Here is a 24,883-nt window from a genome sequence, read left to right on the forward strand (position 1 = left end):
TCGGGGATGAATTATCAGCAGAGGTTGCCACATCTTGTAAACCCATCCACAGCCGTTATAGAGAGAGGGCTGGAATCTGGTAGAAAATCTAGTGCAGTCTGAGCACAGGCTTGCGAGCACAGAGCTCCTGGGTCCTAAACCTCTCTGTGATTCTTTTTTTCAATTAAAGGAAAGATCATTGAAACCTTGGTGCCCTGAGCTGTCATATGGGAGACCCAGCTTTACAACGCGCCCAAAGGTCCAGAACACAAGGAATATAATGGACCTGGATATAGAATTTCTATCACTCAAAAGCAGCAGCGTCTTTCAGCCTTGGAGCAATATCTTTTTCATGTCTCAAGAGTCAGTTCAAAGGGAAATCCTATAAGGTTTGCAAAGTCTCATTTAGGATTCCCAACAAAAAACTCCACTACCTTTCAGTGAACAGTCAGTGGTGACTGTCACGCTAGTAATCACAGCTGGATGAATGATCAATACCATTACATCCCAACTCAGAGAAAGTTGGTTGCCTGCTCTCATGTCTTAGATTGTTACCTTGGTGGTTGACAGAAGGTTATACAAGGGGTGAATATATGCGGCCTAAAATTAAGCAGCCGATCAAACCTCTATTCCTAAGGACTGCGTATGTTGAGCAATGGTCTGAAATAAAGCTAGATGCTACTGCCATGAAAGTGGGTGCCTAATTCAGATGCATCAAGAAGATTATCACAAAGAAATTGTTCTTAGAATCCTCAACAATCAATTAATGAATCCTCTGGAGATCTACTTCCCCAGTCGTTGTGTACAGCTCTTCCTTAATTACTCTTAAATATTAGAAAAAGTACTTAAAGTGAAGAGCACTCACAGCTCCTTTTGGTTAAGCTGTGGCCTTTTACCCACAAGCAGCACAGCAATTGTTTTTGTTGCACTCACAAGTGCGTTTCCTGGGGGGTGGGGGGGGGGAATTGCCTCATCATCAGATCACGCAGATTCTTCTTCGAGTGACAGTCCCTATTATATTCCACAAGCGCACCATGCTCCCAGAGCTACAGAATTTGAAAGCAGTGCCTGCTGATCTGTGCATACGCCCTGGCTCACCTTGTGCTTCCAGACCAGGGGATTAAGGGTGGGGCAGACTGACCACCTCCACAGTCTTTTATCACTGCCACATGGTCCAGGTGGGAAACTTCAGAGTCCGCAGCTTCAGCTTCCTTCTGCAAAATATGAATCATCTAGTCCGTAAATAGTTTAAAAGTTCTAATAGGTTTTAATCATTTTAATCTTTTTTAAAACTTTTAAAACTATTAGCACCCCACTTCCATCCCATTTGGGTACTGGACTATGCCCAGGACTCCAGGCTTCAAACTCTGTGCTCGCCATCCTTCCCAGTCAGTGATGACCACCAGCGCTGCCTTGGGGAAACTCACATTGCAGCGAGGTGCAGTATCTGCTGATTGTTCCCCAGCCATTCCTGAGAAGGGCGGGAACTTCATCTCCGCAAATCCTCATGGAGGCCATGAGGCCCCAGTTGGACCCAGGCCCGAGAACACGCCCACACACACCCCGTACATTGGCTTGATTCAGCAAAGAGTGCGCCTACTGCTGTGAAGTCTGACTCTGGTGTGAGAGAATCTGCCTGCACGGACCCTACGGTGAGGTCTTGTCAGGAAGCTAGGAAGCACTCTTACAAGCATGAGACTGTCTTCCTCTAAGTCCACTTGAAAGAAGTTGGACTCAGCTGTAAGCAAGTCCACTAGCTTGGCCTATGAGGATTTAGTACATCCTAAGTCCCAGAGGCACAACAAGAAAGTCCGAAACATTGGGCTCCATTGGTAGTGGACCATGGTCCATTGGCGCTGTCATCCCCGGCTCCTCCCAAACCCCAGGATCCGTCTGCACCGATGAAGTCTGATCACCGCCAACTTCAGATACCACCCTGCTTGCCAGCTCTGATGACCCAGACAAACAGAATCCCTCTCACACCAGGGAGATCTGAATCTGTTGCTGCTCCACAGGACATTTTTGCTCTCAAATGTTCTCCTCTTGGGCAAACCAAAGAGGCATTCTCCCAGAGACTAAAGATATTCTTCTCATCTTGGACTGTATCCTGTCTTTGTCCATCAGCTCCTTGGAAATACACTTGGTGGTGATGAGCACATACAATCCACCTTCTCAGGGCTACTCGGTCTCCACACAGCCGTGGACCAATATATTCTGGAAAGGCTAAATCAGAACCTTCCCACCTACTCAAAAGCCTGCCCCCCAGTGGGACCTGAACTGTGTTCTCTCAGTACACACAAGGCCGCACCTTTGAGCCTTTAGCTACTTGCTCCATGTCCCTCCATTCTAGGAAGGTCGCTTTCCTTGTAGACATCATCTCAGTGAGAAGGGTTGGTGAACTTGGAGTGATGATGGCAGATCCTCCATACACTATATTCCATAAGGATATTATACCTACACCCCAAATTCACCCCTAAAGTAGTTTTGGTATTTCACCTTAACCAATCCATTCTCTTACCTGTGTTCTTCCCAAAACCACACACTCCCACAGAGGAACAAAGACTCCACTCCCTCGATGTTCAGCGGGCCTTGGCTTTTTACAAAACCAACCAGGATGTCCCGCGACTGTGCATCACTACAGCAGAAAAAGTTAATGGACACACCATCTCCCCTCAGAGAATCTCCAGTGGATCTCTGGCTGCATTCTACTCTATCCGCTTTTGAATCCCCAGCCTCCGTGGGGTAAGAGCTCCTTCTACCAGACACAAGCAACAACTCTGGCATCTCCTCAGGAGGTACTCTTCCGGGACATCTGTAAAGCAGCCCCATGGGATTCCATTCACACATTTGAAAGACATTATGCCCGGGTGCAGGACTCTTCTGTTGATGCCTCCTTTGGGACAGGATTACTCTGCTCAGCCCTACAATCTACATCCTCACACCCTCCTACTTAGGTACTGCTTGTCAGTCACCCACAGTGGAATACCATAGGGATACCATCACTTGAAGAAGAAGAGGAGGTTACTTACCTGTAACTAGAGGGTCTTCAAGATGTGTGGTCCCTATCTGTATTCCACTACCCACGCTCCTTCTCCTCCGCTTCAGATCTTATCTGATTTGTCGTAGTAAAGCAACCAGAGAAGCGGTCAGTCCAGCCTGCCCTTTATGAGGTGAGGCATGAGGTGTGAGGCAGGGGGCATGCGTGGATCAACAGACACTGTTTTCAAATGTTCCAGCTCTGGGCTCATGGTGCACATGCATAACCCACAGAGGAATACAGAAAGGGACCACGCATCTCAAAGGACCTCCAGTTTCAGGTGAGTAATTCCTCTTATTCACTTGACTCAATCTTTTCATCCATACCTTAAAAATAGAAATTTCAGTCATTTTGACCTTTTCTGTGGCACTCATACCCATAGAGTCTGAGCACCTCCCACACAGGAATGAATCTATCCACTCTGCTCCCTTGTAAAATGGCATTCTCCCCATTTTTCAGAGGAAGAAACTGAGGGACAGGGAGATGAAGCATCGCACAAAAAGCCTGGCATAGCCTGGAACAAATCTGTGAATCTACGATCTCCTGAGTCTCAGTGCCGCCCTTTAACAAGAATCACCCTTCCTCCTTCCATTGTAAGATGTTCAGAGTTTTCAAACCCCAAAGTATAAACACAATAAAAAGCTTAGAATATGTGTTCCTGGTGATAAAAAGTAAACAGTCCCAATCATACCTTGTACCAGTGTTCGGTTGAAATTCTCCTCTTGGATCCATACCCCGTGTGGAAGGAGTGCAGAGTGTATAATTGATGCCTGCCCCATGGAATGAAGGAGAGAATTTTACTCTTTCTTTCACAGACAGGGTAGCAATTTGGCTATCTTTTTAATTCATAGGCTACAAAAAATGCTGACTATAGCTGGATGATAGCTATCAAACAAATGACTGTTTTCCTTTTCCTTTATGTCTAAATAAACTGAACACATTCAAATGTTCTTGTCTAATTGATTATTTTTTATCCCCTTTCAAAATAATTAAAAGAAAAAAATGCACATTTTTATTTAAAACAAAAAGAGCAAAGACTCAGTTTCCTTGCAGTTAAGCTTCCGTGCAGTTCCAGACCAAATTTCAAAACTGGCTGTGTAATCCTGCATTATTTGTTGCACTTCTGTTGCATTTGCAAAACATGCATTTGCACGTATATGCAATTACCTTGTACGCCAACCAAATACAAATTAGTGTGAATGCAGGCTTTTCAGGTACCTGATCCTGTAAGTCAGTGGCAAAACTAGGGTTGCAAACGCTCCAGGATTGTCCTGGAGTCTCCAAGAATTAAATATTAATCTTTAAAGATTATGGCCTCTGATGAAACGTCCAGGAATACTTCCAACCAAAGTTGGCAACCCTAGGCAAAACTCCTCCGGGGAGCTGGATTGGACCCTTTGTGTCCACACACATTTTGTGGAAGCAATATTTAAAATGTGTCCCTTAAAGATAAGAATTCTAGTTCAGTGTCTACTGTAATCAAGGTTCAGAGAGGATAGGAAGGCCTTTTAGGTCATTGGCGTCATCCCACAGAAGTCAGTGCAGAATAGCATATCCTGTTTTTTCTGATTTTTTTCAGCATAGGACCCCCAAATAGGAGGCAGACATACATGGACACACACACACAGGGGGTAAGGAAGCACTCTCCTTTTAAAGCAGTTTAAAGTGTTTCTCCAGGAGCAGGACTGGAAACAAGGCTGGAGCAAGAGCAAGGCCTGTGGGTCACCACTATCCAGCAGGGGAGTGTTCCAAGTCATTCTGTGACGTTGGGCAGATTGAGCTACTGTTTCTCCTGTGAGGCTTATATAGGTGCCCTGAGAGTCACCAGAGCAGCTCCTGGCTTGTGCATTGACTGGAGCCTAGTGAGGAATGACCCATCACTGCAAGTGGTTTAATCAGGCTCTAGTTCAGGGATGACTCACCACCTCACATTCCCACACCAGCGTTCCATTCTAAAGCTAGTGAATGAATCCGTCTTGCAAAGGTCACAGTGTTTGCCCCCGAAACTGGATAGCTGCTCACCAGCCACGTCCTCAAGGAGACACGAAGGCGGAGTCATTACTACACTTCTTCCCATCAAGGTTGTGCATAGAATCATAGAATCATAGAATATCAGGGTTGGAAGGGACCTCAGGAGGTCATCTAGTCCAACCCCCTGCTCAAAGCAGGACCAATCCCCAATCAAATCATCCCAGCCAAGGCTTTGTCAAGCCTGACCTTAAAAACTTCCAAGGAAGTTGGAAGGCATGACCCTCCCTGCAACACTGACTGTCCTCTTCTGAGACTGGGCAACGTGTTGTGTCATGTTGCGAAAATTATTAGCAAAACTGGGTAGGGTTGTCATCTTCCACTGACTCGGGAAGCCTGTTCCATATATGGAAGCAACAGAGCTCGTCTTACTGGAGCTGGGAATAGTTCCTGTAAAAGTGCCATTACAAGCAAAAGGCATTGCTTCTTTCTCCTAAGAGAAACATCAGACTGTTCATTCAGTTTGTGTCAATACATGGGTAGGCAGCATACGTTCCCCCGAGTGTTGTTGGTTTGGGGCTTTCTCTGTGGATTTCCATAGCTTTGATGGGTTCAGCTCATAACTCTAACATTTCTTTTGAATGCTTTTTATTGTGAACATTTACTGTGACTGGTTTTTGTTAAGGTGACTTTAAGTCATTTTGAATGTGTTTAAATTGCTTGTCTTGGTTTGTTGTGCTCAGAGTAATTAGCATTAATTTTCGTAATCAAAAAAGGCAAACGATGTCTTAAAATTCCTTATTCACCTTAATGGGAAAAGAATGCCTGCTCTCAGCACAAAGGTTTTGAGAGTGCACTTTGAAGGCAAGTTACTGTTTCCTGTAAGAAGGAATTTTGAATGGATGGGCTGAAGCAAACTTAAAAGGACACTGTCAGGTTACTTGTTATATTGGGGGTCTAGGGTGGGTGAGTTGGTTCAGGGATCAGAAGGACCATTCACTGAGACCCCTAGTTTTCTCCACAAAAGCTGACCCTGTTCATGGATGCTACCCCTTTCATATTGAATCAGCCAGAGGGATTCCCTCCAGAACAGCATGAGGAGACTGAGTGCACAGCCTCTGCAAGTAGTTCCAGTCCCTGCTGTCTCTTCCAACTGGTCTGAGAACCCAAACTCGGATCCCGTGGGGAAGGGTAACTCCTTAACATAAGCGCGGCCATACTGGGTCAGTCCAAACTTCCATCTCGCCTACTGTCCTGTCTTCCAACAGTGGCCAATGCCAGGTGCCCCAGAGGGAATGAACAGAACAGGTAATCATCAAGTGATCCATCCCCTATCGCCCATTCCCAGCTTCTGGCAAACAGAGGCTAGGGACACCATCCCTGCCCATCCTGGCTAATAGCCACTGATGGACATATCCTCCATGAATTTATCTAGTTCTTTTTTGAACCCTGTTATAGTCTTGGCCTTCACAACGTCCTCTGGCAAGGAGTTTCACAGGCTGACTGTGCATTGTGTGAAGAAATACTTCCTTTTGTTTGTTTTAAACCTGCTGCCTATTAATTTCATTTGGTGACCCCTAGTTCTCGTGTTATGAGGAGGAGTAAATAACACTTTTTTATTTACTTTCTCCACACCAGTCATGATTTTATAGACCTCTATCATATCCCCCCTTAGTTGTCTCTTTTCTAAGCTGAAAAGTCCCAGTCTTATTAATCTCCCCTCAGATGGAAGCCATTCCAAACCCCTAATCGTTTTTGTTGCCCTTTTTTCTGAACCTTTTCCAATTCCAATATATCGTTTTTTGAGATGGTACGGCCACATATGCACGCAGAAGTCAAGTTGTGGGCATACCATGGATTTAAATAGAGGCAGTATGATATTTTCTGTCTTATTATCTATCACTTTCTTAATGATTCCCAACATTCTGTTCGCTTTTTCCACTGCCATTACCATGTGAAGCTGACCCTGGTTTTTAATGTTTTGTTTTCAACTCTTTCTTGTCTCACAGATGCTTCACACTAGCATCACATTCCCTTCTGGTTTTACCTTTTTTTTTTTTTTTTAATTTGCCAAGCATTTGCATTAGCAGAGGGGTGGGCAAGATTTTTTTTGTGTCTCCAAATTGTGCGTGCCAAATCTTGAGCTAGTCAGCACTGCTAGGCTAAGCAGTGACTCTGTATCTTATGCTGGTGAAATAGTGCTGGCCCGGCAGTGGCGGGCACTTCACTGCGTCTCTGGAAAGGCACCCCCACTTAGTGTTCCCTTCACCCTCTTTCCCCAGTCATGCGGCAGCTAACCATATAATGGAGGATTTTTTATCCCTCTCTATTACTTATGGTGCATTAACAGATCTGGGACTCCCTTATTTATATGATTATAATCAGTATCACTGATGGCATCTATAAGGTCAACACAGCTCAAGGATATGGTTTATTTGGTTAACCAGGCCTCTCTCTGCTAAATGACTATCAATAAAGGATGGGCTTAAATATCATGAGAAGAGAGGCTATTTCTGGATCAAAATAGGGACCCCTTCCCAGGAGCATTAAGTTGGATCATGGTAATTAGAGATGGGAAAGACTATTCGTTCATGAAGAGCCAGCACCAATTTAATGCAAGTCTTTCCACTGACTCCAGTGTGCCTGGGACCATGCCTCAATTGCAAGGGGCATAGCCTCTCATCAGGAGAAGAATGGGATATTAATCAGAATAATGTTGCACATTCAGAAGCCTCCTATGAAAGCTTATTTGCAAAAAATGTCAAGTCCTGGTTTGCCAATCTGTGAGATCGGGGGAAGGTTTAGATAAGCATCTGAACTTGGGGTAGCTCATCCAATAACCAGGACCTTTTGGAGTCCAGTCATTGCTACTGTCAAGGTGTCTATGCCATACAATGCAGTTTGGTCCTGTATTTAACTGTGATTGGTCTAAATTAATTACTGGCAAAACACGTTTCGAACCCACAGGACATTCAACATAGCATTTTATTTAACGTGGGTCGGAATTTGGGCTGAAACCATTTGACAGTGTCCTAATTATAGCAGCACTGCTTAATGTCATTGAGGTACTATACTGCAGGGTACGCACAGTAAATAAGTAAAATATCTCTATTATGAAATAGATTAAGTTGAAGGCTTAGCTCCATTTCAGATCTGTGTGATTGCCTCAGAGATAATGATTCCTTGGAATGCACCGCACTGTCTCTAGTGGCCTTTGAGCAAGAATTAATTAGAGATTAGTATCTGGTAAAACCAGATACTACTTTGGTTAATTGAATCAGCTGGACAGTCCTGTTTGAATTTAGGAGTTGATATTCATCATTGCATGTGCCTTTTTGAAAGTAATGCTTTGGAATTTATCATCATGTCCTTTTCCATTTGAAAAATATACAGGATTATCTGAAATGAAATGTGTTGGAAACCACTGCATAATTCATGAATTGTTTGACAGCCTTTTTCATGCCAGTTCTGTTTGAGAAATTTTAATGTGGGAACATATTGTGTGTGTTTTTAAATACTAACCTAAAGCTGTCCTTCCCCTCCCTTTATTTTCCGCTCTCCCTTTTCCACAAGCTTCCATAGTGACTGTCATACAGCTTGTCAACAATGTAGTTGACACTATAGAAAATGAAGGTATTTAATTTTTTTCTTTATTATTCTGCAAACATTGCCTCCTGTATTCTTTGTTGAAACACTACAGCAGAACCTCACTAATCTACACTGACTGGCAAACCCATTACAGATGACAGCTTTACAAATTAGCAAGGTTACAAACAAACAGCAGAATAAGATCTAGGACGATGCATCACAAAATCTACTTTGGTAATTGTGGGTGCCATCCAGGGTACAGAAAGGCACACAGGGCTTGATCCTGTGCCATTCAAGTCAGTGGGAGTTATTCTGTTGACTTGATTGGGAGCAGGATTAAGCTCATGACGTAGCCAAACTGCTGTGGCTGTCGTAAGGTGGATGCTGGGGGACCAGGCGTGGGGACTGTTTAACCCCCAACCACAGGGGAGCTAAGTTCTTCAGCTCTTTGTGCCACAGGACCATATGGAGAGGAGGTGGGGGCTGAAGGTAGGCGTGGGCAAAGCCAAATGGTCCCAAATGCCACAATGCCAACACACGGGTTGTGCAGAAAGCTCTGGATGCTACTACAGAAACATGTCCTGGTTCTCAGTTAGAGTGAGGGTTCCATAGCCCCCCATTGGAGGCAGTGTTGCCTAGTGAATAAAGCACTGGACTGGGACTCAGGACAACTGGGTTCTGTTCCCACCTGGAACACTTAGCTTGCTGGGCAAGTCTCTTCGCCTCACTGTGCCTCAGTTTCCCCACCCGTAAAGTGGGGATAATTATACTCTCCTTCTTTGTAAAACACTTTGAGATCTACTGGTGAGAAATGCTATATAAGAGCTCGGTTTTATTATTTATTTGCTAAGCCCATCGAGTCTGGCTTGCTCAGGATTTCACCCTTATTTAGCAAGTATAGTTTAGTCCAGCCTTACAGAGTGCTGCTAGCCCAGGCTGAGTAATGTTTAAGGATGGGCAAATAAAATACTGATGTCATCATTATAATCACAATAAATGGTGAGCTAGTTGATTTTGTGCCCAGGATAGTATATTTTCATGGCAGTTTTCAAAGGTTCATGTAGCCGGAATTGTTTATGGTACAGTACTTGAATGTACTTGCTTATTTCCTGAGATCTAAGGATATACCCTGAGCAGTTGTCTAACATATATAATGTTACAAAACTAATACAATGAGGTAATCAATGTTAACTAATAAAATAGACTCCACCCCAAATTAAGAAAATAAGAAACAACGCCAATACCTCAGTGTCTCAAGACAAAAACTTGAAAAACAAATTGGCTGCACACCATGCCTTAAGGTCAGTGGACTCAAGAAAACATAGAAATAAATTTCAGAAGCCTCCACTGAAAATGTTGTGCCCACCTGCAAACTCCTGATGTGAGAAGTAGGTAGAGTTGGGTAAAAGCAATGGATTCTTAGGATGTGTCTACGCTGTGAAGTTGTCGATGAAACGTTTATCTTTCACGGGTACATAAAAAAGTCCCCCCGTGAAAGACAAAAGTTTTGCCGACTCAAGTGGCAGTGTGAACGCGGCTTTGTTGGCAGGAGCGCGACAAAGCTAGCGCCGCTCGCGGGGCTGGAAGTATTTTGTCAGCAAAAGTGCCGACAAAGTACCGACAAAGAGTGTTTACACGTGCTGACTTTTAGCGATAAGGCTGTGTCGACACAGCCTTGTCGCTAAAAGCTGCGTGGCGTAGACAAGCCCTTAGTCACATGAAACCTCACAACAACATCTGCTGTCAAATCCCTGCTGGGAAGTCAGGGGCAGGGGTCAGAGGGCACTATTTCATGTGGGAATTGTGGGTGGTGCAGGTCAGCAAATTAGTGAGGTTCTACTGGGTAGTGAAAAGATGCAGCTGCTAAGGTACCTGATGCACCTTGGGTACAGTATAATTGCACTGACGGAAGACAGCTGGGAGGAGAGCACAATACTGGTTACCAACAAAGAGTGTTGTCAGTGTAATCCAGAAGTCCCCAAATTTTGTGGCACACCCCCCAAGGGGGGCACAGAGGAACATTCTGGGGGTGAGGCTGGGGCCCGGGCCAGCCCCCACGGGGGGTGGGGAAGGAGTGCCACCCAGTTCTGCTCCTGGCCCCAGTGCCGGCCCCGGCTGCCAGCCCTCACCCCTGGCCAGGGCTCCGTTTCCGGCTCTGCCCCCTGCTGTGGCACCAGCCTTGGCCTCCTTACCCCTGTACCTCTGTCCCTGTCCCCCCCTCCCAGAGCTGCAGCTCAGGGTGGGAGGCACGAGGTAAAAGTTTGGGGACCACTGGTGTGATCATTTGTTTTAGGCTCTTTTTGGACAATATTTGGATGGCTAAGGGTGGTTTAGACAGTGCTGCCAAACCTGCAGCCTCCAGGCAAGCATGTCCCCAGCCACCCCAGCATTATCAGAGACCAGTTGGAAGGCTAGCATGTTGTTTACTAACCATGCTATGTTACCATGTAAACTGGACAAATGGCTTGGTGCTGAATGAGAGCTCTGTGTGATGTTAATAAATTGAGCCACCAGGGAACTGGGATGGTTCCCCATGCCCCCCCACACACACTTTTATCTCGGCCCTGGCTGGGATACATAGATTAATAAATTTTAAGGCCATAAAGTACCCTTATGATGATTTAATCTGACCACCTACAATAACAAAGTCCATAGATTTTTGCTCAGTGATTCCTGCATTGAGACCAGTAACTAGTGATTGAATTATTAGAGCTTCTTTTTAAAAAAAAGATCACAGGTTACTCTCCTCCCATTTAACGCAAAACCTTCATTCCTCTTCTCTTTCCTACCCCATATTGGAATCCCTCTTCCCTCCCCCCCCCCCCCCCATCAGCTAGCATGGCAGAACAGTTTAGAGGTCAAGGGTGTGGGATCGGGAAGCACGCAATGTTGGGTAGTATAGCTGATGACCCCATGGAATGGCTTTCTGTTCTATTCAGGTTTTTATACCATGCCCATCACCATGGTATCTGAACTTGAGTGGGCCCAGATTTGTTTGAACTGGCCCTGAGAATTGTAGATTCTTATTTTTCCATTTCAAAGTGAGCAAGAGAGAGGGAAATGTATTATACAGTTATAAACCTTACAGACTGTGGGTGGCCCTTTCATACTAAGAATTCCAGCTTTAATTTAATTCCATGTTTGTTAAGGGAAGATAGATAATTAAGATAATGAAAGCAAAGGAATATGACTTACTGATACAAGTGACAGAATGTTTCCATGTTTGACTGGGCAAGGCTTACCTGATACGTTAAACTATGGCACAATTAAAAATGCTAATAAAACAACGTACAGCCAGCTGTATTTTAGACATATGCATGCTAAGAGTTGTATTTTCACTTGTAACTCTATGCTGGTAGCAAGCTTTGAATTACCAGCTTTTACTTTTCGCTTTGTATCTAACAGTGTCTGTTATGGATCAAGGACAGAACTACAACAGAGGTGACTTTTCTGAGATGCTTTCTGCCTATTGGACTGTGTCAGGGTGGGGAAGGCGTTGGTTTTTGTTTTCTCAGTATCAGTATGCTTCATCTCTCTTCCCTCTTCCGGATTATATTATGTGCAAATTCTGCATGCATGGGAATTTTGCCATCCAGTGTTTACTTCAGGGGCCGTCCATACTTTTCGACCTCTCAGCCGTTCACTTTGTGTGTCCTGCGTATTTTCTTTCCTGAAACAAAGTTGTTTGGGGGTGACAGACGTGCTATTTTGAGCATGCTGGATTTTTTTTAATTGAAAAATATTAATTCACAGATTTCTAGCATTTTGATTTTTTAGACTCATAATTTCTAATACACTTACTTGCATCCTTCAATGTGAAATGCTTTCAGATGGTTATGTTTTGTTTCTTTTAATCTTTGTGTTGGCATCGTGATGTAAAGTTGTTTTTCCCCCCTTTGGGAAGAGCATGACTGACCAGTTTTAGCAGGCTATGGAGCATGCTGATTATATTTGCATCTGTGGCTGAAATTTGCTGTGAATATTTTCTCTGTAGCAGGTGCATGCAATAGGTTTTGTTCTTATTAGTTACTGTCCATCCTAAAGAGTTTGTTCCCCTTTACAGCTTATCATTGGGACACCTCTGACTGGATGCCAAGCGCTCGTTTGTCTGATATTGAGGAAGTGCCCAATTATGAAACAGCAGATGGAGGCTCGGTGCATCATGGAAGTAACAGGGAGCTGGAAACTGATTACTACCTTGGTGGCTATGACATTGACAGCGACTATCCTCCTCCTCACGAAGAAGAGTTTTTAAGTCAGGACCAGTTACCGCCACCTCTACCCGAGGATTACCCAGACCAATATGAAACCCTTCCACCATCACAGCCAGTCTCAATGGCTAGCACACTCAGCCCAGATTGCAGACGGCGGCCACAGTTTCACCCTAGCCAATACCTCCCTCCTCATCAGTTTCCCAATGAGATGGACGCTGCTGGGTCTCAGACTGTGAATGAATTTAGTACTTTTGCTGTTGTCCCAGGCCAAAGCGTGGAAAACGTTAGTGCAGGTAAGATGCCCTTATCCTTACACAACTCTCTGGATGCCTCCTCATCTGACATCTCAGCTAGCTGCGGCTTTGACGACTCCGAAGTAGCCATGAGTGACTTTGAAAGTGTGGAGGAGCTCATCCTAGATAACATTCACATTCCATTTGTGGAGACCCAGCATCAGACACAAGTGTAAAGGAGACTTTTTTTTTTGGTGGTCATTTGGTCCAATTAACAGTATAAATACTGAGAAGACATTTTGGTAAAGATATATCTATGTATATTGGGCAAGGCAGAAATCCAGTATAACCTATTAACTCGTTCAAAAATGATACTGTATGTGCAGACACAAAGAGACCAGTTATGTTAAGCTGTATGCCACAAAATTGTTAACAGACAATCTGGAGAGTATGTACCATTTATTTATTCCCAAGAGTACACTCACAGAGTTTCTGAGGGGGGAAACAATTTCACCTTTTAAGTTCCCTTTCTTCACCTCCTATTTTATTTGGTATTGTATTATTAAAAGTGTTACAATCTCTCCCGGCAGTATTAAGAAACGGGAGGATGATTCCAAGAGGCACTGTTGCATGAAATTTTAGGTCCGCTAAAGAATTTGATCATATGTAAAACAATTCCATTGGTTTTATTTAAAAAGCATTTCAAAGTCAACTTATCGACATGGATATCTGTCCATAAATAACTACTTATTTATGGTTTTGTTTATATATCACATCTAATTCTAGCTTGTGTGCATCAAGTAAGACAAATATATACATTATATATTGTACGCCAAACTAGACTAGGTGGGTTGCCATTATTCAAACTTACTTTCAGATGTTTGTGTATACATTGAATGATGAGACTTTCCAAATATTGCGACATTTAACCCGTGCGAGTATGACTCACTAGTGGCCAAATTCTGCCCTTAGATACACGTGTGTAACTCCCAGTGATTTGTGTACAGAATGTGAACGCGTATCTGAGAACAGAACTGAACCTGAACTCCACATTTTGCTGCTTTTATTTGGGGCTTCCTTGCAGCTTTTTAACAGCAGTCATAATGCTGTCATAGTCCGGTTAAATTAGTTTGTCTTAATTTGCATACGCATTCTGCTGTAATCTTAAATTGCTAGATCAACTACAGTTTCAAAAAGGCCTGCCCTCGAGTTTGTGGAACAAATCCTCTGCTGGTGTAGACTGGGGTAGTCAGTGGAGGTATTTTTGTTTACATCAACATCAGCTGAGTACCTGGCCCTGTATTCCCTCAGAACGCTCAAATAGTATTCACAGGGTTAAAAGCACTTTTGTATAATACTGTAAAATGCAAAAACAACACATCAGGTTAATTTTGGCATTTCACATTAATCATCCAGAGCAGGTTAAATGCAATATGGACATCTTTTTTTTTTCCACTCAACTGCAGTAAAAATATATATGTGCCCTTTACTCAGTGCTGTGAAAATGTGTTTACTACAGTTACGAGTAATTCTACAGCTTTATATATCTCTGTAGCTGTATGTTGTACATTGAATAGGAGGAAGTCTTCACTTTGCATTCATGTTTACTATCCACATCCTTCCCCGGCAGAACTCAGTCGTTCTGAAAGTTTGATGAACAGATAGAAGTTATAGATGAATGGATGCTCCAACAGGTTTTTCATGCTGCTGCCTTATCCTGTTTCTTGGTCAAATAAGTTAACTGGATCGTTTTTGAGATTCTTGACTGAACTGAATTTTACCCATTCGGTTGTCATAAGTCAGTCTTATTTCTTATCATACTGCTGGTGATTATTCACAAGTTTTCCCAAAAGAAAATAGGTTATTGAGAATGTTACTTAAATAGTTGTGTAGCTTGTGACACTTTTAATAAAACATGGTCTCTAAAATTTGCAGTGTAAACCTGATATTTCAGTGCTTCCCTCCGGTATATCATCTATCAGGAGAAGTTTGGTTTTACTTTAGATCATGCAACAATTCTTCATTAAAAAACAATCCAGTTACAGTATGTAGAGGTACATAAATAAATAAAGTGGAATTTAGGCAAGAGAATGTACTGCACCTACAAGTATTATGAAGTACTTGCCTGCATATAGTTCCTGTTCATTGAATTTATGACAGTCACTTGGTCTCCTCAAAGTGCTTCTGTAAGAGTGGTATGTTCTAAATGTGTTCATGGTACATTTTGATCCCCTTTCCCTCCCACACTCCCATCATTTTAAAGGAAAAAAATACAGATTTCAAGTATATCACGATTGCAAGGGAAATGAGGGATTTCCCTGCAACCTATGAAATAGTTTGGCTCGGGCCAAGGCACAGATTCAGTTCTGCAGCATGACCATGCCCTGCTCAGAAAGTTCACATTACAGAGAAGCGGTTGCAAGGAATAGATTAGTATTACTTCAAGGATAGGAATATTTGAGTTTAAACAAAATAAAAAAGCTGCACTTTTAGCTGTTGTGCAATAGTTTTAATGCTGATATGAATTTAATACTCTTTTAGCACATGGCTGTGATGTACATGGGGTTTGCTTCAAGTCAACTCTTCTGTACTACACTTTGAGCTATTATGCAATGAACTCTCTTTTTGCCCCCAACTAGTTATTAAATATTCTCACCATCTTCATCTGTAGAAAACATCTTTGGGTAATAGATCCCTGAGACACTGGTATCTAAGTTATTTTCCATATAGGGACATATCAAAAGTGTCATAAAGGGAAACACAATTGGTAACATAGCAATTGCCATACCAGAAAATACCAATGATTCTAACTAAGCTTGTTGCCTCAGTAATATCTTGTGGGCAGTGAGTTTCACTGGTAATATACACGTAGCTTCAGTATATACTTCCTTTTCTGTCTTTTAAATTTTGTTGCCATTTCATTTAATCAAGCGCCAATTTGTTAATGTGTTATGGGGAAGGGGATATGGGAGCACCTGATAAACCTTCTCCGTACCATTCATGATTTTATATACCTCAATATCGCCTCCTCTTCAAACTAAATAGGCCTCTTGTATTCAGTCTTTCCTCAGACAGAAACCCCTCAATGCCTGTCCCCACTTTTGTTGCCTTTCTGGTTCTCTTCTAGTTCTTTTCAATGACCAAACTTGAATGCAGATCTCAAGGTGAAAACCTTTCCAAGCATTACAGCGTGCAATAACGTTCTCACATTACTTTCTGTCTCCATGTTAATACAACTCAGCATCTTATTTGCCTTTTTAATTAATGGTGTGCTATGATTAACCCTGATTCTCTCACCTGGGAGGTGACAATATGAACCAAATGAGTGCATGAGTAGGTAGTTTACACTGTTCCATCGGATGTATATTACTCTGTCGTATGATGGGTTTTTTGTCTGTTGCCGTCTTGTCAGCTGCCTAGTTCAGCCTTTGCTCAGAATCCCTGCTAGTCTTGACTAACTATCATTGTGTCTGTACAGTGTCACAATTCACATTCCTGTAGATGGCTCCACTACATGATATTTCCCTTCAGATTCTGTTTTCACAGAATTACTACAATATCAAATGATGATATTCCACGGCAAAACCACAGTCCTCTATGGTAAATATACTCTTCGCTTTTTATTTTTTAAAAAAAAAAAAGGCAGCAACTGCTCAGAAAATAAATTCATATCGTTATCAGAATTTCTTAGACTTCCAAGATGCTTGTGGGTCTTACTTATCTGATGCATATTTTCTATTTTTGACAAAGGGTCAGATTCTCATTAACACCAATGCTCCTTTAAGGGCCTTAAAGTGGGTGTCAATGCCATTTACACTGCCAAGACCCTCTACAGTGGCCTTAGTGTAAAGGAGAATCTGGCAAGCATGGGGTTTTTTTTTTAAATTATCGTTAACATTTGCCTCCAGTTATGAGCTTCTGAGGGGAAAAAAACTAGTACTCCTGATCTGGCTCCTTTACACTGGGTAAAAGGGCCAAAGTGGGGTACAGGGACCCTAAAAGTCCCATATACAGGTGGGGGAGGATTTGCCTGGCACAAGCGCTGCAGGAGACAGCCATAGGGCTGCCCTTCCAAGGGTCCTTTCTCAAGGCAAGGTTTGGAAGACGGGAGCAGCCCATGGTCAAGAAGACACAAAGGTGGTTTAGAGATCCCAGCTCCACCTGGGCTGCACCTCTCAGAGGCACAGCACAGAATTTCACCCTGAGCATGTTTCTTACAGTTGTTTAAATTTGGTCCTCAACAAAAAAAATTCTAGCCTGTTATAAAGCCTTTGATATGTTACATGACAATTGTTGTTGTGCCTCAATACAAGTTCCAATGGAAAAGGCAGGTCTAGCAGGAATGGTAAATACATATTTGTGTAGCAAGTCATACTCCTGTTTGAAAATCATGCCATGATATTTTAACCCCACAACCCAGGAGTGACTCAAGGTTCAGTGGACCGTTACTGTTCATTACTGCAATGCTTTCTTTAAAAGGCTGGTGTCATTCATAATTAAGGAAAATACCTATTTTAAACCAATAGAGGAAATGCATCTTTGTTAGATCAATATTACCATTTTAGCCTTCTTTTTTTTTTAATTATTACAGGAGTAATTACGGAAGTTAAAAGGTTCTAAAGGGGAGAGAGACTTCTTTAGGTTCATGATGGTACCTGCTCTATGGTATAGTTCTATGGTATAGTTCTCTGCTTTTTTGCAAGTTTGCATCTCTGTCCTCTCAGTACACATCAGTGATACAACAATCCCTAGAAATTAACAGTATTCGCATTATTGTCCATTGCCTTTAGCCTGTAGTCTGTAAACTTGACCTACAAAGTCACCCATTAACAGAAGGGGCATTGATTTACCTATAGCCACATCTTACGGGGGAGGAACAGGCGGGTGGGCGGGGAAAGAATAAACGAAATTCATTTCTTTACGTAATAACAAAAAGCAATAATTACAAATACGTAGTATTATGCGAAGGCCATAACTTGTCGTTACCAGTGTTAAGGATGCACTTGAATTGTATTATGGGAATGAGATTGGAACTCTCAGTACTGTAATTATTCGTCTGTCATATGAATACCTGAATTGCTACTATTTAATAATTTTATGAGCCCATACTACTGCTTTTCAGGAAGTGACAAATGCATTTGGGAAATGGAAGCAGTTCTCTTTAAAGCACTGTATCAGAAAGATTGTCGTGTAAATTTTACCTGTTGCAAGCAGGCTGGTTTGTAAAAGATGTATGTTTTGGTGTTTAAAAAGAAGTTTATAAAAATAATGTATATAATGGTTTCAAATTACCAGGCTTTTGTAGATATTTGATGCCAATCGGGTCGCTTTAAATTTTTGTTTGATATAATTAAAAGAGAGTCATCCAAGTTGGTTTAAACTTTTAAGGTAATGGCAAAAAAAAAGTTTAGATTTGAAAAAATGGTACTTTTTAATCATTTCAAATGTACTGTAACTTTCCTTTTGGTTCAGCTCTTTTCATTTAACTTTTTCTGTTTTTAAGAAGATGTTTTTTATTGACTTTTTTTAAATCAATGTGTTTTGCACAAAGACTTAGAGACATGATTTTTATGCCATGTCAAGTAGCTGTTAAGATACATCATTTTTTCATTGACAAAAAAAAACCAACCTTATGCAAAGGAGAAGGTAATCACTTCGAGTGGATCTCGGCCCTCATCTGAAGATTAAATGTTCCTTCATAATTGCTGTTGGCAGTATTGTCTTGTGTTCTTTTGCTATAAAAAAGAAAAAAGTGTACAGGTTTGTAACTGCCAAAATTTGCTAAAGTTGATGGTTAAAACAAGTTTAAGTAAAAAAAACAAAAAAAAACCTACTTGTGTTTACTATTTATTGACATTTTCATTAGGACACATTTTGAAAAGAGGGATTCAGATGAGGCATATAAATTCTGCCAGCAGTCTAGGGGAAATTCACATTGCAATGTATAGTTCTCCCTACTGTATGTTGTAATCCAGAAAGCACTGCGCTTTTCAGATTCCTCAAATCCGCCTCCTTGTTATAGCGCAGTAACAAAATGAGACCCTATTGTGCTAGGCACGATATATACAATTATTTTAAAAAAGTCCCTGTCTCAAAGATCTTTCAGTCCATTCAGAGTTTTGTGTACAGGGGTTCACCACATCAGAATTAGAGGGATTCCCCCACCCACAACATTCAGTTAACTCTAGACACTTTTGCTCAGATCTTCCGACCCCCCAGCTCCCAACGTGCTGAGAAGAAACAACAGCTCCAAGTAGGAAGGGAAACCGTTTCAGAGCCCTTCAAACACATTTTAATCCTGTTTACGTAACACAACCATATAATTTTTTAAAAAATGACTTCCATACAAAACTGGAGAATGGATTTAGAGCACTCACCACTAAATTGGAGGAGTGATGTTTTTCATAGGACGGTATCACATTAAAACCATATGAGACTTCGAACAGTCTTTGAAACTAAACCACTGATCAGAGTTCAGATACTTTTCTTTGGCCTCCTGGAAACATGAATTTAAAGTCGCATAGTGGTAAAACAAAGCAGGATGCCAAGCAAAAGCATCTATTCCCTCCAAGGGGACACAGGTTTTCTTAGACTTCAGGGCCCTCATTTGAACCATGTTAATTTCTTTTCAGTTCACATCTCCCTTGTTCTGGGAGTAGAAGGCTGTTTTTTCACTGCTTTCCCAAACAGTAGTGTAAGTAGATGTGGATGCTCTGGAACTGAGACCACATGTGGGCAAGCGGCTGTCAGGACTAGGAGTCAAAAATTCAGCCATTGGAGGATCCATCTGCCTGTTTGGAGAGGTAGGGAGTGCAAGATCTGTGGGGAGACACTAGCAAACATCATTTTCAGGCAAAACAAATTACTTTTGACCCAGTTTAGAAGTGCTAATACAGAGAGTGCTTTTTAAAAATCACTCTTTAAGTGAAACTTTATTCCCCTTCCACGGCAAACAGTTCAGTGATTCTCCCCAGTTTTCTGGTATCAGCCCCTGGTTCTTTGTTCCCATGACACTCAGAATGGGTGCCTTAGGACTTGGTAGCAATTTTATTCAAAACTACTAAGGGATGTGGGACAATAAAACTATCGTTATAAGTATGAGTAATGAGACGAGGTTAAAGAAGGGGAATTCTCCCTCGTTGTGTGCCAAGAAGCATCGCGTGTGGTGATAAGTGTGATAAGCAGTGTTTCCATTGAATATAAAAATAATAAAGCATTGAAAAAATGAATAGGTACAGAGGATGAAATGCCAGCTTCATGGAAGTCAGTGAGAGTTTGCTATTGACTTCAATGGCACTGGGTTTTCACCTGGAAACTTTTCTTATATATTCACAGTGGGACGTCCAGTATAAAACAAAAGGTGCACTTGCAAAACTGAATGAAAATGTTTCGGCAAAAGAAGCCATCTATTTAAGAAAGGCACTTCTGGCCCCCATGGCTGTAGTATCTCAGCATCCCACTGATAGAGACTGCACAGTCCTCTATGTGGATCAAACGGCAGTGAAGAGATAGAGGCTTCAGGGTCATTAAACTTCAATGAGTGTTGCAATTTTCAAATTGAAGACTTGCAACTCCTGGTAGCATCTTTTCCTGTTTCTCTTCCCCTCTCCCTCCCAGTTAAAAATAAATCATCACTGTAACTAGGACTCTCTCTGCAGTGTGGGAACAGTAATTGACAAACCCCCTGCCTGCTTTCTACCAGCAGTTAGATGCTGCAACGAAGAGAGACTTCCGAGCCCCAGTGCCTCACTTGTAAATAAGAGCTTGGCAGGGAGCGGAATCCATGGGCCAGGAAGAGAGGACAGAGCAGTTGAACAGCAGGTGGAGGAAACAGCTTCAGTTATGACTTGTTTCTACAGTAGTTTAGCTCTCACCAGAGGTATTTTCTCCCTTAACATGACAAGGCCTCTCTCTCTGGCTTTCTATTTCCCTGACGACACTTGTTGCCCCACACCTGCCAATATCAGCTTCTTCAGTTTGCCTGAGAGAATTTGATACTAGATTTTCGTTACCAATATTTTAGGGCTTGCTTCTCCTCTCCCTTACACCAGTGTAAAATAGGAATGACTCCATTCAAAACAATTGAGGGAACCACTGTAAAGCCAGTGGAAGGTGAGAATATGGCCCTGGGTTCTTCAGAGAGCAGAGAATTGTGTTGAGCCCAAAGCAGTGCAGAATTGTGTAGAACCAAATTCAGGTTTTCCCATCTGGTCACTAGTTGTTTGAACTCATAAGTGTCATGAGCTTGCTTCCCAGGGTCAAATGCTGCTGTAAACAGGCGTCGTAGAGAATTTGGCCCTCAATCTCTGTGTGATGATCAATTAGCTGGGCACACTGTGGGGTGCCTTGTGTATACCTCAGAAAGAAGCAAAAAAAGAGGCACACTCAACATTTGTTTTTACTTTGCAGGTCACCTTTCACACTAAATTTTCTTTAAAAGAACCTAGAGATTTAAATGCATAGATAATTATTCATACAATTACAGGGCAGTACTGTGTTAGTCTCCAAAACCAGGCGTGAAGATAACAGGTATGTTAACGCAGCCTCATTACACATATATAGGGTGAAATCCTGGCTCCGCTGAAGCAAAACCCCCCATTGACTTCAGTGGGGCCAATGTTTCAACCATATTTTTTTTCTGTCCCCATTCACCTGGTTAAATATGCAGTTTAATACGTTACTACTTGTGCACTGAAATGAATACCATAAATCCTACCTCGTGGGCATTAGTAATTTTATTGGACACCGTTAGTGTTATTGCATGGCAGCTTTACCAATGTAATAATGATCACAAATCTGTGATGCAAGTGAGCTATCATTGTTGAAGGACTGACTTCTGCTATACTGGACTTCAGGGAACTTTAACCATGTAAATTTCATTGCAATATTGCAACTTACTGCATTTGATTATTAACTGAGAACAATTACTGTGCTTGGTGCTGTACAGAACAGAGCAGGAGGCACAGTCACTAGTCCATGGAGCTTGAAAGAAAGAGCTAAATTATAGCTGTTAGACCCAGAGCTGGACTGGGCTGGAAAGGTGAAGTTCCCAAGCATAGGGCAGAGTGTGGGGAGAATTTACTCACTGGTAGCACTTACTGCATCGTTAAAAAGAATGCAGCTGGCTCCAGTACCTGGTACTGGATGCTAGGGTGTCTAGTAAGTAGATGGGACCATTGCTGTGCCCCGCCCCACCCCTAGAGGTATGCAGTGCTAAGAGGCTCTCTGCATGCTGCAATGAGGGATTCCCACCTGTACTGTTGCAGTGGCTTGCCTCTGGGGTTCAAGTTGTTGAGATGTGTCTAATTTCAATCACACAAGTAGTCCCATGGACCAGGCCCTATTCTAGGGGCCTGATGCACAAAGGAATTTTGGCTCCTAACAATACACATGGGCACCGACTGGCGTTTATGAAAGCACTTCGGTGAGTTAAGCTAACTCTTTTGAAGTCAAACATCCCGCTAGAGCCCAGACCTTCAAAGGTACCTTCCATTCATTTCAAAGCTCCAAATTACCTTTGTGGATCTGGGCCTACACATCCATCGGCATCTTTAGGCACCTAAGTAGCTTGTAAATCTGGCCCCTTATCTTCAATGGGAGTGCACACCGCCTACTGCTTCTTGAGGCTTGAGCCTGTCTCCCGGAAGTCAATGTAAGTTTTGATGTGGTTCCAATGGGAGCAGAGCTCTTAGAGACCAAAAGTATGAAACCCCTCTTCAGATAATGGCAAGTTTTAATTCTGCTTTATTTTGGATTAGAAAATAGGAAGCCCTCCCAGAAGTGCGGGTGCTGGTGTCATCTCAATGGATCTTTCAGTGTTTCCTTCATCTCATTATTTTTCTTACAATTCTCTCTTAACATCTTTATAAATTAGACCCAGCCCCTAGCAATGTTCATTATTCATCCCCCCTAAAGAGAGGTGTAAAGTCTGACACAGTAGGTTTAGGAACAGCTTTGTTTGTCATGTCGTTCACAACCAGCCACCATTCCTCCCACGCTCTGGAGAGGAAGTCAGTTATGACACGTTACGCTACCAGAGCAGGGACCATTTTAAAACTGGAGTTTTATTCAACTTAGTATCCAAACAAACACACACACAGTGGCCCAGGCCAGTCCTTGCAGGGTGCACACTACCCTGCTGCTGCAACCACAGCTGTCCCCTTTAACGCCTTCAATCCTTAAAGGGTCAGGGCACAGGTCACTCTATCTCTGATCTGCCCTTATGTGTACTACTCACGTTTCTCCATGGATCAGCATACCCCTTCCCTGTTCACCAGGATACCGATGCCGGTTGTTTGGTAGGGTGATGGGAGCCAGGGCTTTTCCTAGCCCCTCCTTGCCTACTTGCAAGCAGCCTTTGTCTCCCCCCGCAGCCAGAGTATCCATCTGAGGAAGGAGGGTGGTTTTACTCCTGCTTGTTCAGCCACACCGGGGAACAACAATGCTGACAATCTAGCCCTTTGTCAACAGCACCTCTGTGCAGCAGGGCATGTTCCTTTCAGCCAGGAGCCCAGTCTTTCCTGAGATGCCATTCAGGGAACTGGGGGAGCTAGCGCTGCGGAGTATAGACAGGAACAAGGTGTTTTAGGCATGATTTAGGGGTCTGTTGAGCACCAAGTTATTGCTGTCTGAAAATTACTGAAAAGTGTAGTCTGGGCTGGCAGGCAGTTGCTAATAATTGAGCCTCATTGTCTAAGCACCAGGGTCGCGATCCCGCTATTTGGCACGTGGGCTCTTCTCACACATGAAGGGATGTAATGACTCAGACAAGCAAAGAACTCACAGCTATTTATTCAACAGAGACAATAAATGACAAGCAGCAACAAAGCAGGGTGCTTCTCAGTAACCAAGCCAGCTCAGAGAAAACTATGTCTGAGATACCAGCCCTTGCCCCCTCCTGGAGAGAGGGACCCATGTCCTTCTGGGGGCAGTCGTCTTGTAGGCTTACGAGTTCACTGAAGTTGGCGGGACGAACTCAGCTTGGGGGTTTGCTTGGTTTCAGTTCTGTCCTGTTACCTTGTCCTTTCCCCCGTTGTTTGGTTTATTCAGCTCAGGACTCAATGCCCTGGGAGGTCACTCAGCGGCACTACCTCCACATAAAGAGAACTAATAATGATTCAGCAAACAGACTGGGCTGTTCCCAGGCCATCATTCAGGGCTATGTAGTGTCTGAGGCTGTTTGTAGGATCTCGGCCTCAGTTGCTTTAGAAGCTGGAAGAGACCAAGGCAAGAGGCTGCAGGAGGAAAAAGGGTGTTCTTATGGCTAAGGCATGTGAATGCCATGGAGGAGAAGTCAGTGCTCCTCCTGCCTCTGGCACAGGCTTCCCTTATTTTGCTCAGCAATTCGCTTAAACCAAAATCTTGGCAGGTGGCCACGAACGAAATGTGTGTTCCTCATTTCCTGGGTGCCTGGTTTGAGACACTTGGTGCAGAAATGCCAAACGCTTACAACTCCAGCTGATGCCAAGGGAAGCTGTGCCCGCACACTATTGCGGCTGTCTGGTCTGGAGGCGTAAACCCAGTGTTGGGAGTCAGAACAGCCTTCGTGTCAATCTTGGCTCTGCCAGTGATTCACTGTGTGGTTACAGTGAATTTGTGTTGTCTCAGTTTCCTCATCTTTTAAATGAGGATAATAATGCCCTATTATGTTTCGGTGTAAATGAATTCATTGTTTGTGAGCCACTCAGACACGACAGTAATAAGTGTCCTGGCCACGAGGAAATGATTATGTATGCACTGCAGGCCTGGGAATGTGTGCAGCAAATAAGGCAGAAACCACTAATTAAATGATGAAGCTAAAGGTATTGAACAGCTGCCTCCTTCCTTGAACACCACCCATCCTGTGCACTGAAAGAGTCTGGGGT

At 42.9% G+C, this 24,883-nt stretch overlaps 1 protein-coding gene across 8 annotated transcripts in view; it reads left to right on the forward strand.

Moving 5' to 3' along the window:
- The window catches only part of FAT3 (FAT atypical cadherin 3), a 544,317-nt gene extending 529,042 nt beyond the window's left edge, over positions 1 to 15,275 (forward strand). For 5 of the 8 annotated variants that reach the window (XM_043528746.1, XM_043528786.1, XM_043528740.1 and 2 more), the window contains 3 exons: positions 8,558 to 8,617; positions 11,978 to 12,013; positions 12,636 to 15,275. In XM_043528746.1, the coding sequence (XP_043384681.1) occupies positions 8,558 to 8,617; positions 11,978 to 12,013; positions 12,636 to 13,255 (716 nt within the window). In that variant the 3' untranslated portion in view covers positions 13,256 to 15,275. The remainder of the gene's footprint in view (positions 1 to 8,557; positions 8,618 to 11,977; positions 12,014 to 12,635) is intronic. The other 3 variants (XM_043528773.1, XM_043528781.1, XM_043528763.1) reach the window with 2 other exon arrangements.
- The last annotated feature ends 9,608 nt before the right edge of the window (positions 15,276 to 24,883 follow it).

Source organism: Chelonia mydas, chromosome 1, assembly GCF_015237465.2.
Source record: "Chelonia mydas isolate rCheMyd1 chromosome 1, rCheMyd1.pri.v2, whole genome shotgun sequence".
Taxonomy (NCBI): domain Eukaryota; kingdom Metazoa; phylum Chordata; order Testudines; family Cheloniidae; genus Chelonia; species Chelonia mydas.